The 18514-nt window shown below is 36.2% G+C and overlaps 2 protein-coding genes across 3 annotated transcripts in view; one reads left to right on the top strand and one right to left on the bottom strand.

Moving 5' to 3' along the window:
• The window catches only part of LOC119832220 (GSK3B-interacting protein-like), a 4759-nt gene extending 3760 nt beyond the window's left edge, over nt 1-999 (bottom strand). Inside the window, exon 1 of one of the 2 annotated variants that reach the window (XM_038355860.1) lies at nt 893-999. In XM_038355860.1, coding sequence (XP_038211788.1) covers nt 893-899 — 7 coding nt within the window. In that variant the 5' untranslated portion in view covers nt 900-999. The other variant, XM_038355861.1, reaches the window with a different exon arrangement.
• A 513-nt stretch (nt 1000-1512) lies between these two features.
• LOC119832219 (forkhead box protein K1-like) overlaps nt 1513-18514 on the top strand; it is a 50592-nt gene continuing 33590 nt past the window's right edge. The window contains exon 1 of the mRNA XM_038355859.1: nt 1513-2312. Coding sequence (XP_038211787.1) covers nt 1951-2312 — 362 coding nt within the window. The 5' untranslated portion in view covers nt 1513-1950. The remainder of the gene's footprint in view (nt 2313-18514) is intronic.

Here is an 18514-nt window from a genome sequence, read left to right as displayed (position 1 = left end):
ATCCAATTTAGTGTCGTCATTTGATAGTTGTGTCTATCTTGCAGTGATAGATTATTATTTACCTACATAACATTAACCCATAATTTCAAATCTTTACCAATGATAATATTTGCAAGTCACTAAATAAAGTATATTGAAACATTATCTTAAATAATTAAATATTACATTTTTAATACATTGTAACAGCCTGAAACGGCAGCTCCCATCTGCTATGCACAACCTGCACTATAGGTTAAGCTACCCCTGATTATAAATATCATGTGATATTTGATATTTTTACTTTATCAAATGCATAAAAAGACTATGTAGTCCTAAAATCAATCACACATGAAGGATAACAAATACTCCAAAAACTGATCACTAACTAACTCATTAATAAAAATTTATAAGCAGAATGTGTATGAAATGCTTCTATATATGCTTATTACTTATGTTCTCACAAAATGTGTTTCATTTTAAATTAATTTTATGTTTGTGACATCATTTTCAATATTAAGGTTTTATGTAAGGAATCTACTCTAATGAATATTTAAAATAGGTATGTATTGTAGTATTAGAAAATTATTAACTGTTACCTGAAAATTTATTACCTTCACTACAATTCAGTTACATTTTTGTAATATAACAAATATTAAAGTATGATGAAAATATATATACAAAATATGATGAGAGGAGATGATTAACATAGTAAGCATACAAAGTCTATGTAATTTATGGATTTATATCGATAAATTATAATAATATTACCAGCTTTATACTGGGGATACTCCAAGATGAAAGGTTCACTATAGTTTATGTTATTTTTTTAATACACGCTTGCTATTTTGTACAGCACAAAGGGTTTGATTATCTTAATAGAAATATGTAAATAAATGATTAAATATAAACAAACCGGACATATTATCTTCGATGAAATGAAATTACGTTGACGCCTGACGGATGGAATGATGACAATCTGGTAATGACAGCTGACAGCTCGTATTAAAGTCTAGAGGGAAGCAAAGGAATTATAAAGTAGGAATGTACGCTACGGAAATAATATACAATGTAATTTATAAATTCCGATCAAGAGATCAACAAAATTAAATAGGTAGGTCTTTTGTTCAAAGGTAAATAGATAATGAAAAATGTCCACCCAATACACAACCACGTAAGGGTGAAAGATTTGATTATTGTTTTTTTACCATTCACCGAAGTCAAAAGCTAGGAACTGAACCGTCTTTAAATTTAAAGCATGATAGATCATGAAGGTTTATGCATAGCGTAGATATCTTATCTTTTTTACCCCCGGTCATCCTGGGGAAAATGGACAAATGGCTAATTTGGATTAAAATGCGTATTAAAAAAATACTTATTGCAATAAGACATATGACAGTCAAATAATTTAAAAGTCACACAAATATACAAAAGCAGATTAATTTAATAGTCTATGAAACATTTCATTTTATGTATACAGCAACTTTACGTGTAACGAAACGCTAAAAAATCGCTTGTTTATTGGGAATAGATGGCGCTCTAAACTTGTAAACTGCGTATGGCGAATTGACGTTTTTGGTTATTTTTGTTCTTGCCTCGTGTTTACTTTAGTGTCTAATTTCGGTCATATTGCAAAAATTTAGTTGTGCAATAAACGAATCGATAATATTTCGGTGCAAGACTATTCCGCGATACAGTGTAATATCGATCCATGCTTCCGGACTAGATATATGTATACAGTTTTATCACGTGGTGGTGTGATTTATATAATTCTTGTTTACCGCACAACTGGAAACTTTGCGCATGTGCGTCCCTTCAGTAACCTCAAATAGTAGACAGAACACGGATTCGGCAGGTTCCGGATATCCGGGTCGCGGTACGGCAGTTTCGGGTCTGTGAATTCTGTGATGTGCTATCGCGGTGAGGGTTCGCGCCCCGCGTGTGGACGTTGGTGATATAGGACGCACGCCTGTCATGGCTCAGACTCAGATATCGCGGAGCTCCGAGAGTGATGCATGGGCACTCCTCTCCCTCAAGTCGCCGCCTTCGCCGTCGAAGGTGCAGTGGGCGCAGGAGCCGGCTCCGATAGCGATCGCTCGTCTAGATGGTCGCGACTTCGAGTATCTCATACGCCAGAAGAAAGTGGTTATCGGCCGGAACTCTAGTCGGGGGCAGGTCGATGTGAATATGGGACATTCGAGTTTTATATCTCGCCGTCACCTGGAACTGTTTTACGACCACCCCGAGTTTTACTTGACGTGCAACAGCAAGAATGGCGTGCTCGTGGACGGGGTGTTTCAACGCAAGGGAGCGGCCGCGATGTTGCTGCCAAAAAGGTCAGTACACTTCAGATAAGGCAGAGGTCGCGATTACGCATTATTTATTAGCATTGTTTGTAAACAATGTGTTTTGTTTATGTACCCACCTGACGTTTTTTTTTTCGTTATGTTTACACAAGTGCATTTGTTTAAATAAAATGTCAAATGTATGGTTAATTCATTTATTGTTCAATTCATTGTCATAAGCAGAGTTAGATTTTATCAGTTATTTTCATGGCGGAGATGATGTTTATAAAAATATGTATAAATTTCTTATCTGTGTCAAAAAATATTTGTCTCTAATAATAACAAACAATTATGTGAAGAATGTTATTTAATTTTATCTAACGGTTCTAATCAACATCATCAATTGAATGCATGATAATTACAACCATTTAATTATGCTACTTTTTGTTGCAAAGCATGAATACTTAAACGTCTGCCTGCAATATTGAGAAAATGTATGAGACGCTTTTAAAAATGTTTCTAGATATTGGTTCAAATATTTATAAATATTCCTTCATTTAAAATCATGCGAGTGGTTTGCATATGCTCGATGAGTGACAAATAATTTGATATAAACATTTAATCGCTTTTGCTAACACTAGGAGACAGAAAATAATAAAATATTATAGTTTAAAAAAACTAAAGAACACACTTTGACAAAAATCATATTTTGCAAATTGAAAACTGGAATAATTTTATCAAATTAGTGTATAGTCATCGGTCCTCAATAAATCTATAAAGTTTGAACAAAATCTGGCCGTTTAAAGTGGGTCAAAATCGCGCCCAAAGAAGTCGGTTACAAACAAACAAACAGGTGAAGCTAATAAAAAGCGTGTAACAAGGGTAGGGTTTTTCATAACTGCCTAACGAGTTCCTGAATAAATGTTTGGGTACAGTAGCGAAAGATGTCAATCACTTTATTATGTAAAACTGTTTCATCGTAGGCTATTTTATTGCTATTCTATGAATTGATTTGCTATCCAGGTCAAAGAAGTAGTTGAATGTATTATAACACAATTAGATTACATTGTTGACAGAATCTATATAAAATACCTTTACTAATTGGGAACTAATTTTATCTTTACCTTTATTTTTGCATTGTAGAATTTACATTCTAGATTTATACAGCCGCTGTTTTATTTTTGCTTTTGACTAAAAGATATTAGATGTTAGTGAATGGAATATTATGATACAGTTGGAGTTATAAAAGTATGCCTCAAGGATAATAATTGTATTATTCTCATTCGTTCACCTGGTTCTGATTGCCTGACTTTTCGATTGTTGTCTGAAGTCCTAACCACTGAGCCACTCTAATGTAAATAATTATTATCAAAGTTCAAATGGTCTTATTATTTCTAAGATAAATGTAATCATTGATTGTTCAAAATTCTATACATGTATATATGTTGTTCTGAGTTGGACCAAATGATGCAATACATCTGCAATAGTGTGAGTGGTGTGTATTATGGAATAAATGGGTGTGTTTGTGCATTTGTAATATATGTATATTTCAGTTGTGATGACTTGGCGTTTTTTATCATGTTTTTATATTATCTCTGCGCATATTGATTTGTTTTTATTATTATTGATTTCTTTTGTGATATGATTATATGATATACATAGTTATTAAAACTGTATTCATATGTTTTACCATACATATGAAAAGGAATAGTAACTGCTGACTCATCGCTTTTGTAATGTTTTATAGTATGTAAATTATTGCTATACTTCCCAGTTTAATATTTATATTGAACCCTTATAAACTTACTTGATTATAAATTCTATAATTGGCGAGTCCCAAATACAAAGATTAAGTTTATTTGACATTATGACAACATACCTTACCGGGTTAAAATATGGGATGAATATTTGTGTAAGGAACGGCCATTGCTTGAAGAATATCACATATTATATGGCTTTATATAATACATGTTAAATTATATTGTGGAATTATAAACTAACTATTTATCTTGTATCATGAGTAACTAATTAATTTTAGTTATGTATATGTATTTATTCATGAATACTGGTTATTTGGATTGACGTATTGTTGGCGATATCCTTTTCCTCAGCATTGAGGTTAGATAAATTATATGTTAATCAGGAATGGTTGGACCTATTTTAATGATCCTTGATTTAGTGAGTTATGTACTGAGAATGTTGATAATTTATTGGTTTATAATGTAATATTTATATGTACAGTTTGTATGGCTTAATATATTAAATGTTTTACTCCAATTTGAACACTAATAGACCTTTTTTGCATATAATAACCTAATCTATATGTAACATTAACACAATTTTCCTCAAAGTATTATTTAAAACTATATGTATAATTACATCAAAATCTGATAGTGTTATCATTCTGGGTCGTTCAACTATTGGTCTAGCCATTCTGAATACAAGGTTATGTAAAGCAAGTGTCTAATAAAAAAACAGTCTTATTCCTATTAGAATATGCTTTATTTTTGTTTGCACGAGTAGTTTGTGGAAAAATAGTGTGTGATGCGACAATGCGTCGCCTTCGTGTTGTTTGTACACTATGGGATTTGGAAGATGGGATGCGGTTTCTGTTTGCAGTTTGATAATATTTATACAATTGAAGTTATGGTTTATTTTTCCTTGCATTCCTACTCGATATTATAAATGCGAGAGTAACTCTGTCTGTACATCTCTTCTTCACGTCTTAACCTCTGAACCGATTTAGATGAAGTTTAGCGGAACAAAATAGTTTGGGACCTGAGAAAGGACTTGAGATAGTGGTAATCCGGAAATCCCACAGGAACGGGAACTGTGCGGGGATTGTCTGTGATTGATTGAAGCTAGTATTGTATATTATATAGCTATAGAAAGCGAAATTTTCATACTGTCTAGTCGATGCTCTATAGAGTTTTAAATACTAATCCTATAACCTTATCTAAAATCGTCCTGCGAATTATACGATTCCAATCCTGTCATTATTTAAACTGCAATGGAAACATGTCCTCGTATTTGTTTCTTCTATTTGTCCTCTATTTTGTCCGTGCCATACGTATAGATACCCGCTTCGAATGTAATATCCGATGAGAGGTTAGCATGCTTTTACAACACATGGATACGTTCACACTATAACGCAGCCAATTTCAGATGCGACAGACATCTGTTAGAGACTCAGATGTTCAAGATATTTGTTGAATTGGTGATGCAACTGGTGATTCAGCCATTCATTAGTTCCTGGTGAATCTCGGGCTGCTATAGTAAGGACGTAATAAATGTTACCTTTGTGAAATGTACGTGTAGTTCTTTTCGTGTAGGCAAATATTATATCTTGGTGATCAGTTATTTTTGAATTTTTTTTCCTTTTTCCCTTACTATAATAATTTAATCTCAATACATATGTAATTGAGCCGTGTTTCAATATGACCTTCAATAAATATTATAGAAAAAACTATCTTAGACCGTATGGTAATGTTATTCAAATCTAGGCCATCTGTGTTTAATTGTAGACATCCCCACATATCAAGGTTCCAATGAGGCGATCTCATCAATTGAGCCGTGACAGCCGCTACTCGCCTGGTAACAGCCAAGTATCGTGGCCTGGAGTTTATCGTTGACATGTAAACAATTGACTCACGATATTTTTACCGGCGCGCCGTCGTCACCCCCGTGTGTGAACCGGTTGTTAACGCTGAGCTAGGCTGAGTGATTGATTTTCAAGTTATCTCTGGTTGGCTTGCACAGTTTGTTATTTTGACGAATAAGTCAGAAAGCTTAAACACTTGGGAAATAGTGTGTTCTAGCATACCTTCTAGTTTTGTATATTTGACAAGTGACGTATGGTTAATAGCGTCTTAGTCATTCACTTGTCATAGTGATTTTACAAAAAAAATTTAATCATTAAATTTGTTCTTGAACTATTGTTTTTACTACATTTTACGTACCAATTGGTATTTATTTATGATTTGTTTCAGTCGATTTTTCTTTCGTTAAAAAGGATTTATATTATATTCTGTGTTTATTAATTTAATTGGCACTTGGGCATTGAGATAGTCACAAACATTTCAATAATAACAGGTTATATCGATATATCCACTATACATTTTCCTCTTACTCGATCTGAACTCAGTTCACTGAGTGTAAAGGAACCCCGAAAGTTCTCTTAACAAAAACTCAACTCACTGACATCAGAGTGTAGTATAAAGAGCCAAGAACAAGAACACCAGATACTAAGCAGTAATGTTTACACGGGCGACGCTCGGTTCTCTTTCCCACGTGCTAAATTGCCGCGTAGGATGTCCGGTACACTGAAGCAAATGTATCTTATTGGAATATAGGAGGAATTACAATGACGAGAGGAAAAGAAACAACAATAGATAATATTAGGGAGAGAGAGAGAGAGGGGGAGAAAACATTTTTTTGCAGGCTTGTATGAAACTTTTGTACGTTTATTTCCTAACGCGTATTCCGTATAAGAGCATACGCAGCATACGCAATAAGTTGATTCGATAATAAATCGTGTCTATTTTGTTTTTTTGTGTTATTAGCAAGTACCTAACAAGCAATACACCAAACGTACAACACACGAGACCTAGTTATCACCTTGTTGTTATCAATGCTGTTTGAAGATCGTTGGGCTTGTTCTCTCTCGTCTAGTCACATTTTCCAAGTTTCTATAAATGGTCAGGTTAGATTTGATTTTCGACGTTCCATCAGTTTATTAGAGTTTTAACAGCGCATTTTCACGCAAAATTACTACAAACGCATATATTATAACATGGTTAATATCCAGGTATCAACATATATCTTATACCTTTAAACGAGCAATTCTTGTATATATATATATATATATATATATATATATATAATTGGGATCTCGGAATCGGCTCCAACGATTTTCATGAAATTTAGTATATAGGGGTTTTCGAGGGCGATAAATCGATCTAGCTAGGAATTTTTTTTAGAAAATGTCATATTCGTGTTTTATTCGTGTTTTTTTTTTCCTGACATCTATTGGTGAATAATAATACTATTTTGCTTCGTAGATAGCTGGACAACTGAAATAATGTCATATTCGTGTTTTATTCGTGTTTTTTTTTTCCTGACATCTATTGGTGAATAATAATACTATTTTGCTTCGAAGATAGCTGGACAACTGAAATAACACATAGGCACTTTTTATACCAATATTCCTACGGGATACGGTTACGCAGCACGCTTACGCGGTTTCAACCGCGGGTCACAGCTAGTATTTTTTTAATTTACAAGTCTCAATTTGACAGTATTATAAGTATTCGTTCGAATGAAGCAACATTGGACCTTGGAGCATCGGAACCCGGCTCCGAATGCAATTTATCGACGCGTCCACACATCGGGCGCTGTTGAGCGCAGAATCGCAGGAATGCCTACACATTGCTGTATCACTGTAATGCATTTCCATTCGATGTATTAATTTTAGTTTTCTTCGTTGAAAAATAAAGCTATGTTCAGCTATGATGATTATACTATGTGTATACTTGGTAGTTTTACATCAATTATGTGAAAAAAGGCTTTATAGTGCTAAATTTAGGTACCCCACCTGATCCGTAGCTTGCCCTGAAAATTTTATCGATTGTTGAAGCACCAGTCGTCAAAACATACAAGCCAACTTAATTATATCACATTCGCATTTATTAACAAACCAACTTAATTATGTCACATTCGCATTTATTATTACATTAGGTAAAGTTAGATCTAGACTTACGAGTACTCAAAGTTATTTCTCACTAGCCGCTCTCCCCAACTCTGCCCGGGTCGAACTGAAAAAAACAAGTAGCCTATCTAACTAAGCTTTAGCTTTGTAGGTGAACGGATTTTCAAAACAGGTTCATTCGTTTCGGAACTTATTTGGCACGAACGATGAAACAAAAAAATCCACCCTTTAATATCAGTCCCTATAGCATAACTTGCCTCACAGTCTTATCAGCGTCACAACGCTGCAGGCATAAGGCTGTGCCCAGTTTTTGTGGTACACGCGCACCACGGTAGTTGGTACGTGCACACAACACGCGTCGTGTGTGCACCGGCCTTGTACGACATATTACGGGCTCACGTGCTTACGGTTGTGCGACAAGCCTATATTGGCGATCGGCACTAGGTGCACGGTTGTATCGGGCGCTATAGCCGAGGACTCTTGGGCTCTTTCGGTTGGTTTTAGATCACATTTTGACAACCATTTGTCACCTGTGCCACTGATGATTATTTTTTAAAGGTTGTAAAATAGATGACCACCAGGCGTATAGGTCAAGGGGTCGCGGACGAATCCAACAAGTGCCCATGGCCCTTTCATCAATGCGGCTTGATAGAACACAGTGGGGTTTTAGTCGGTAGGAATCCGACATAACCCGCGGCCTCTTCCCAGGGGGTCGTGGGTATCTATGCAAGATTTCCCCAAAATAATCAATATCTATTGTTAGATGTATCTTAACTTACTCTTTTGTCATTTCTACTGTATGTAGCATAGCGTATGAGTAATCATAGGATGAACAATTGATTGGATAAAACAGAGCACACCACGAATCATGCGCCTTCTTAGTTACCATCCGTTACCGTTTACCCCTTGCACTTTCCTCTGATGATGAATGATGATCTCATCTGCGGCCATCATAAACTGCCCATTCACATAGAACGTAAACGCGTATAGCTAGCTAGATAGCTAGCTGCGTGTACGCGGATCGGTTATTACGCGGATATCTCGTAAGACTGCGACCGATCGTTGTCTATTTATAGATGTGACTAGTTGAAGCGCGTTGTTTCGGTCACGTTGTTCTTTTTGTTCTGTATCTATTTGTTGTTAGAAAATTATAACAGGACTTATCTACTAGACACAGTACCTATCGATGTATGTAAAGACCATGGCCGGACAAAAATACAATCATCATCATCATCAGCCCATAATATATGTTCCCACTGCTGGGACACAGGCCTCCTATGATCCTCCTATTGTCAAAAATACAATATGTGTATGTAATTAAAAATGTGTATTTTTGATTACATACACATATTGTAAGTTTATTGACCGTATGAATATTATCGTACTGTTGCCCGCATCTTCGCCCGCGTGGTCACGACATATTTTCGCTACAAACTTTCATTTTCCAATTTATCCCAATTTACCAAACCTACCTACCTTCCTGAGCAGATACCTACATCGAGCACGAACGGTCCAGTAGTTTAGGCTGTGCATTCATAGATCACCTTTTCATTTTATAATACACTAGCTGTTCGCCCCGACTATGCCCGTGGCACATGTATAGCCTATGCCACTCCGTGAAGTTGTAGCTTTCTAATGGTGAAAGAATTTTTGAAATCGGTCAAGTGGTTTTTGCCTGAAAACGGTACTAACATACAAAAATTTCCTCTTTATAATATTAGTGTAAATAAAATCGTATTAAAACTTGCTCGTGGGCATGACTAAGACTCACTTATTTGTAAACATATGTACTAATAATATAAAACTGAAGGAGTTGTTTGTCTGAACGCGCTTATCTCAGAAACTACTGGACCAATTCCAAAAATTCTTTCATTGATTGATATGTACGTGATGCCTGCGTGCCATAGGCTATATGTGTACCCTGGACGATGTCGGGGCGGAGCGCCAGTCGTCGATAAAACAGATGAACCAACATTAATGTAAATCGATCGCTTTATATTCAAAAGTTATATGCGTTTATCGTTGAATTTACTTGGAAACGTCTTGCGCCAGTAACGGTGGAGGCATAGCATCGAGGTGAATCATAGACTTTCACTGTAACGTTAATTTAAGCCTTCTATTGTTTTAGTTTATTTGGATGACTGTTGAAATTACGAGTTTTTCCCTAGGCTGCTGCTTACTGCTGGACAAAATCTGGTCTATTCATTAATTCCTAATAATGTGTTTGTGTGTGCTATCGTGCAACCCATAGTTGAGACATGGTTTTTCCTTCGGTTCATATTACCGCGTGCTATAATATATCTTGTGCTATTATTGTGAGTAATTTTCGGCCAATATTATCACATACAAAAGGATCCCTATCGAAGCGACTCTTTGCCCAATGAGCTAATGGCGGTCCTCAATAAAATTTAAGACGTGTTTATCCCGACCTTCGTCGTGCTTATAGAAATGTGCTCGTCACAATTCTATGGAAACGCCTATACATACCGACTGTTGTGACCAGTTGCGATCAATAACGATCTACTCGACAGCGTATTGGTTATAATAAAGGCCGTATCGCCGATAATGTGCCGCATTTAAACTATAAACTGTAAGGCTTACACGCCGCTGCGTTGTTTACGCACGCGGCGACAGTGCTCGTGCCTTCGTTTGTGTGGAAACGTACGGGGCGATAGAGTGGGGCGGTGACGTCACGTGTGGGAAATAGACATACGGTGTGTTTGTGGATCTTATAGCTGTTGATTTTTAATCGGGCAGCAGAAGTAGCTCCCTTTCTTGGTGTTTTTAAAGAATGGACCTTTGGTGTAGGTCCTTGGTCACTTTCACCTAATCAATGAATGAAGTGTTCAATGTATAATCGTAGCGTGGAATTATTCTAATTGCGAAAATAATTTTTATTCAAAAAGCAAACTAATTTCTACGTAAAATACGCTCGTATATTGCAACAGACTCATAAACAAGCATGTATACCAATTAGACAATACTAATTAAAACTCGAGAATCGATTTTCAGTAGGTAGATAGATACCTACTTTAAAAATAATTTATTATACAATTCGAACCGGATACACGGCGTTCAATGGCGGGCGCGTCTAGACTTGCGAAAACAACGTCTCTTATCACTAACCGTACGCATGCACGTGAAACTAGATGATAAGGTGACACGTCGGTGACGCGTGTTGCGCGAGCGACGCCCCGCAAACAGCGCGCCTGCGACTGCGTGCGGTGCGCCGGCGCCGGTGTGGTATTTGTGTATTTGTATGATTGTTTAGTTTGAAGTATATAGCCATAGGTGTAACCGTTTTATAAAATAGGTGGATTTCACAATAGATTAAAAACAAATTGTGTAATAACTGTTTTAATGCTCGCTTTTAAATTGTCATTCTTGGATGCAATGCTGCTTTTGAATATTGTTACGAGAAAATAATATAATACATACACTTGTATCAATAAGATTACATTATGATAATGCATTTAGTGTTTGTGGAAACAAAATTAATTAAATGTAGATCTGAAGATATAATCTCATAAACTAGTTTGTTTATAAGATTTTATCAATTCACACGTTCGTCCTTCGTGTTATAAACATTTTGCGAATATTAAACACTCTGAATTTTGATATATTTTTAGCGGATTTATAATGCATTTTTTTGTATTAAACTAGCTGCGTCCCGCGGTTTCACTCGCTTAAGTCCGTATCCCGTAGGAATATCGGGATAAAAAGTTGTCTATATGTTAATATAGTTGTCCAGCTGTCTACGTACCAAATTTCATGGCAATCGGTTCAGTAGTTTTTGCGTGAAAGAGCAACTAACACACACGTCCTTACAAACTTTCGCATTTAAAATATTGGTAGGATAGTAGGATTATAAGTAGGATAGTAGGATTATCGTTAAGGTATTTCGTTGCCGATAAACACTATAATTTTAATGATACAGACGTAAGACAGGTCACAAAAGAAAAATAATTATTAATTTTAAAATTCACAAAATATTTTATCCGCTATCAAAATAAATATACTGTTTGTTTGACTTTTGGCCATCATTGTTACTATTAATATAATTAATATTCTAAACTAGTTGCGTCCCGCGGCTTCACCCGCGCAAATGAGCCAATGAGTTTTTCCGGTTAATCCCATAGTTACCTTTGGGAGTAGAGGAGTAAGACGAATAAACATATATTATATACCTTATCACATTGAATATCTGCCAGTGAATGACGACGAATACGAATCGCAAAGCTTCACACCTTCAACAGTGTGCGAAGTGTTTTCTAATTCAATCGTAAAACAACCTGTAACGCCGATGTGATGTGCTGGGTGCATATTTTTAGGACGGTTCGCGTTGCGGCGGCTGGCGGCTGGCGGTTCATCTCGCCCGGTCTCGACTCTCGACAGACACTTCGTCATTGTCTCGTAGCTGTTGGTGCAACGGTGTGCCGCATTTTGCCATCTAGGCCGCCGTGTATTCGGCACTGTGACCGGTGACGCGACATCTGTTCGGGTTGACGAGAAATAACACGGTTTGGGAAACGGGAAATTTCGTAGGTGGGTTAGGTTCTAGTTAGTTGTCCGTCTGGCTTGAGGGCAAGTTGATCTTGTGGCATTTATTTTTTGATTATTTTCTTGTTGGGTTAGTATCTACGTAGTGTATTATCGTAGGCACATCTTGTTGATGATATATAATAGTGCAGATAGTTATTTTATAATAAACTAGCTTTTGCCAGCGGTTTCGCACACGTTGATTCGGAGTAGTTTAATGGATGTTATTATACATTTCTCTTCAACCAATCTATCTATTAAAAAAAACCCCATCAAAAGCCGTTGCGTGATTGTAAAGATTTAAGCATACATAGGGACGTGTTTTATACTATGTAGTGATATATATAAATAAAAATGAATCGCCAAATGTGTTGCGTAAAACTCGAGAACGGCTCGACCGATTCGGCTATTCTTATTTACCGTTTTTGTTAAAACACGTGGAAGGTTCTTATAGACAGAAAAGAAGGGTGAAGCCGGGGCGAAGCGCTAGTTTTACGTAAAATGTAAGCTTTACATATTATAAGTAGTCTAACCGTTGTTGACTCCGTATGGCGGACGGCCAAATGTTTGGATGTTAAAGGACATTAGGCGCATGTAGGATCGTATCGCTATTTAAATACTGTCTGAGTTATCTGTCCCGTTTTATATATACTCGAAGCAGCTTTGAGAATACACTGTACCTATGACATATTTTTTTTTTTAGGAAAAATCGCTTTCCAAGTATTTTATGAGAGAGCGGGTTTATTATATCGTTGAGATGTCGCCACTTTTTTACTCAAAAGATATGAATATTCCTTAGATTTCACTACATAGTATAAAACAGTCGCTTTCACGGTTCCAATGTATGCCGAAATCTTTAAACAGAGTTTGATGTGGTTTTTTTAATAGATAGATAGTGATTCAAGAGGAGGGTTTATATGTATAATAACATTTATTAATCTATACCGAATGTAACGCGTGCGTTGCCGCCGGCAAATGCTATTTACTTATAAAAGGGAAGTGTTCTTATTAAAGCGTATATAGGTACGAAACTGCCAAGTATCATGATTAAACGCACCTCAAGGACTATTGTAGAATGCTATATAAAGTATAAATATAAAAATAAGTCGGGTTTTCCTTCCTGACGCTATAACTCCAGAACGCACGAACCGATTTCCACGGTTTTGCATTCGTTGGAAAGGTCTCGGGCACCGTGAGGTTTATAGCAAAGAAAATTCCGGAAAAATTTCAACAGAAAAGCGGGAAAAACGAAGCCATCTGGTGGCGAAACGGAGTTCGCCGGGTTTGCTAGTAAAGTATAAATGAGTCACTGTGTTACGGATCCAGTCAGTTAGGTACTGTGCGATGATGTCAATATTGGCGATGTTGGCTTATTATCATGGTGACTATTACACGGAGTACACATGTAATAACTCAGGATTTATCGGCAGTATTCGAGATCTTTCGATATTGAGGCATCCTGTTGAATTACAGATATGGGGATGTAATATCGTGAAGGGGGCCGTCAATATGTTTGAAGGAGTCTAGGTTAAAAACACCGCCAATAAACGACGAAGATGTTTTGAATAACGATCAGACACTAACACACACACACACACACACGCACACGCACACGCACACGCACACGCACACGCACACGCACACGCACACGCACACGCACACTCACACGCATACGCACACTCACACTCACACTCACACGCACACGCACACGCATACGCACACCCCTTGTTCAACAGACGAAAAGCACCTTGTCACAAAGGGCCTTTTACTATACCTAGGTATTTTATAGGATACCAAAATTTTGACGTTATTAATAGTAGGTACTATGAGTTGTGGTTTTTCGAACTTGCTTCATCCGTCATCCGTCACACACACATCCGTCCTCACTAACTATCGCATTTATAGTATTAGTAGGATAGGATTATTTCGACATTTTACAATCTTGCGAGCTGGTTTATAATATGACGATTTCTACAATCTAACTGCGACACATGGTTATATATGACACAACGACCATATTTCGCTCGATGTTTGTGACGGTAGTACTGTGTTGTTATAGCAGCGATTGTGTTATTTATGGTCCGTCTTCCGTCCATTCATACGGTTTTGGTCAGAGATGTGGGATTGTTTGCTGATTATTATTAATTATTTCGACGAGGAAAATCTCACCGCCATCTCGGCGATCTGTCATCTAGTTTACGTTTTGGGCGTGATTTGTTGTGGAGATTTGTTGAAATGACTTTTTAAAAAATGGTTGGTAATAAATTCGACTGAATTATGTTTGTTTTGGCTCTGTTACCTCTGAACTTTCTACTGGGTAAACCGATTTAGATTATTTATTTTTTATACTAGCGGTCCGCCCCGGCTTCGCCCGTGGTACATAAATAGCCTAAAGCCTTCCTCAATGAATGGGCTATCTAAAACCGAAAGAATTTTTCAAAACCAGGACCAGTAGTTCCTGACATTAGCGCGTTCAAACAAACTCTTCAGCTTTATAATATTAGTATAGATTTGAATACTGGTGCATCCCGTGTCGGTGTCGCATTTAAATTTGGTCTAGTTCTAGATTTAAATTATTATGGAAGTTGTTTCGTGTATGGTGATATAGAAAAGCTATATTTTTTAATCGTAATCGCTGAGGTGGCGTGTTTTGATTTATTTAGCTGCGTTAATTGCTCAATTTAATTTGCGTATTCAATTAAAGGCAGTTTTCGTAATATGTGTATTAACTTACTTAATATCACACTAATATATTTATTATAAATGTGAAAATTTGTTTGGTTGGATGTTTGTCCGTCGATCACGCTAATAATACTCAACAGATTTTGTTGTAATTTTGTATACAGAAAGGGTATGAGCTGGCTTGGGTGATAGGATACTTTTTGTCAAATATTCCCGTGGGATAAAACTGGAATCTTGATATCCGGGCGAAGCCGGGGGGCGAGCGTCTAGTATCAAAACGTTTCTAATATACTTATCAGAATCCGCTTCCCATTTGCAGACTGCGTTAGTTTTTTTTTTTTACGAAAATCATTAAGCTGTTTCCACTTTGAGTTTCGATAGCGTCGGAAATTGCAACAAAGCGTGCTCGGATGCGGGTGTATCATCGGGATGAGCTGGCTGATTGATTATCATTACGTATAATATATTCTATCTGAAATTACACTTTCGCACGGCACGAGCCGTTATCGTTATCTCGCGGCTTATATGCTGAATACATGCGCTTCCGCAATTGCAACAGCTTCTTTTCACAGTTTTCACGGCGGCCACTTATTACGCTGGTGCAATTATATCTTTTAATATGCAACTGTTTGTTTAACAACGCCTTCAACCTAAGCTTACATTAGTATATCCTACTACTATTATAAAGGCGAAACTTTGTAAGTATGGATGTATGGATGTTTGTTACTCTTTCACGTAAAAACTACTGAACCGATTGCAATGAAATTTGGTATGTAGACAGCTGGACAACTGGAATAACATATAGGCAACATTTTATCCCGATATTCCTACGGGATACGGACTTACGCGGGTGAAACCGCGGGGCGCAGCTAGTATTCAATAATTATGTTAAATAGACATTTGCGAATATTTGAAAAATTTAGTATAGAATAAATTCGATCGATTCTATGAGGCGTGTTTCGCCATGCCGGAGCGACTGACTGGGCTTTAATTGTTTGATTGTTGAAAATACATAATGAAACTGGTGTCACACGAAAAAATAAGGTATAATTAAGGTCATTTGAAAGTTATCGCTTATGATACTACTTTTTATTTAAATTGCGAACGCGACACGATATGTTATTAATTATTCTAGTTAAAAAATATTTCGGCCATAGGTAGTTTTGATTACATTTAAATGCACAAGTAGGTACCTACAGAAGACCTGTAATGACAAAATCAAAGCTGCATTTTATTAATTGCTGCCACTAGAAATACCAGTGACATTAGCACACGTGTAACGTCAACGAATTACTGCGAATCCCACACCGACACACCTGAAACAGTTCCCTGTTATAGTGACGCATTGCCTACATCCTTTAGGCGCCGTGACGTCATCGCCCTGTCACATCCTACGACATCGCGCTTCAAAGGATACCTAGATACATTCTTGTCTAATGACTGGCGTTGTTTACACCGCAGCGGTCTATAAATAAAGTGCAAGACGTTCTAATTATATATTCGCCGCGGAGACGGTGTGACACACGACTGATCCGATCTATTTATGTGGGTTAAATAATTTGTTACTTTCGCTCGGAAGGTTCTCGGTGCAGTGTGTGTTTGTGTGCGTGGATGGATGAGTCGAGAGTTTGAGAAAAAATGCATTTTTATAACTGGGTCATTGACCGTTCTGGTTTTGAAGGTGTGTGTGTTCTATTGATTTTATGCGAAGTGTGTAACACTACTTAAATCTAGATGAAGGCTAGAAGGAAACTTTCGGATGAAATGATAGAGATTTATTCATTTTCCTAGATATAAGCAACCTAGGTTATACTTAAAACATCAACAGTCTTCTAGTAAAAGTACATCTCACCTTTTTATTTATCTACGCACCTAAATAAATTCCATGTCTCAAACTACCTATACTAACTATACGTAGAATATTTATAACAAAAAAACTTCAAGTGCCTCACAGTTCGTAGTCTAGATTGTACGTACATACTGTGAAAAGTGTAATTGATACACGCAAAAAAGCGGCTAGCACTAAATTAACAGCCTAGATTAGTTGCTATCGTGTGGCGTTACGGTGTTGCATTCCGCAAGGTAGGCATACAAAGACAGCTGGCCGAACAGATGTAAAAACACGTTTGTAGTATGCATCTAAACCTTCTATAAAGCACTGATAGTTCATTCCATTAGATATGGTTGATTTTTCCGTGATTCCAAATTATGTTGATACTATGTTTTTATATGTATACTGAAGGTATGTAATTTAAAGATAATTTGTTGTTGTTGTTTTTATAGAAATGTTCAAAGGTTTCAGTTCAAGATACAGGCTCGGCCTAATTTAGAAGACTAGTGTCCACAGTTGCAAGTATTTAGTTTCAGAATTGAAGTGGCATACAAGGTTTTCATGGATGTATATAGGAATGGATGATAAAAGATTTGATTTATATTTTTTTATTATTATAGTTGGCAAATATGTGAACGCGATTCGATATAAGAATTGATGGAATAAGGATAAAGTAATAAAATTAAAAAAAAATTAAACAAAAAAAATGTATATATATATAGCTAGCTATATGAAATAAATGATAATCTATCAGCACATGCTGCAAGAAGCGTTGATTGTCTGTATACATAAGTATATACAGTAAAAAGATTTCATATAAAATGTTAGTGAGTATAATTTTCATAAATTTTTAAAGAATAGGAAAAATATGATGACAAGGCGGGATGCGAACCGGTGTCATTAAGAATTTCTCATTAATAAAGCATTTCAATGTTATGAAGGTAATAAATAAAGCATCATTTAACAATTTTGTACGGTTTTATGAAAAACCGATTAGAGATAAATGAGTTTCGATCATTATAAGCAAATGAAGATTTTCTGCTGACCTGAATTATAATAATAAACGCTATAATGATAAAAGATAAGGCTATTATTAAGCTTTTGGCGGGTCGGGTAATGTTGTAGCTGATAAGAATAGCGTAAAACAACTCTTATCTATACACACAACAACAGAGTAAAAACCTAATATAGCATGATAATTTTGTTTTTAAATTGTGTGTGAAATTTGTTCGATTCTTCGGCTAGATAACATATTTCAAAATCTTAAAAAGCAGTATAATATTGTTTTGTATTATTTATGTACAATAATTAAACGGGCGTTTTTTAAGGACGTTTAATTTCACATTTACAATAGTCTAATTAACACCCTTTAATTATGTTCAAAACATCGAATATGAAAATGCCAGTATAACGCAATGAGCAATATTATTTTCGTTATCATACTTAAAAATAAAACTACGTCAATGGTATAGCGTCGATTACGAAGATTGTTGC

This window comes from Zerene cesonia, chromosome 15 (assembly GCF_012273895.1).
Source record: "Zerene cesonia ecotype Mississippi chromosome 15, Zerene_cesonia_1.1, whole genome shotgun sequence".
Classification (NCBI taxonomy): domain Eukaryota; kingdom Metazoa; phylum Arthropoda; class Insecta; order Lepidoptera; family Pieridae; genus Zerene; species Zerene cesonia.
Note: the sequence above shows the minus strand (reverse complement) of the source record. Positions and strands in the feature narration are given on the sequence as shown.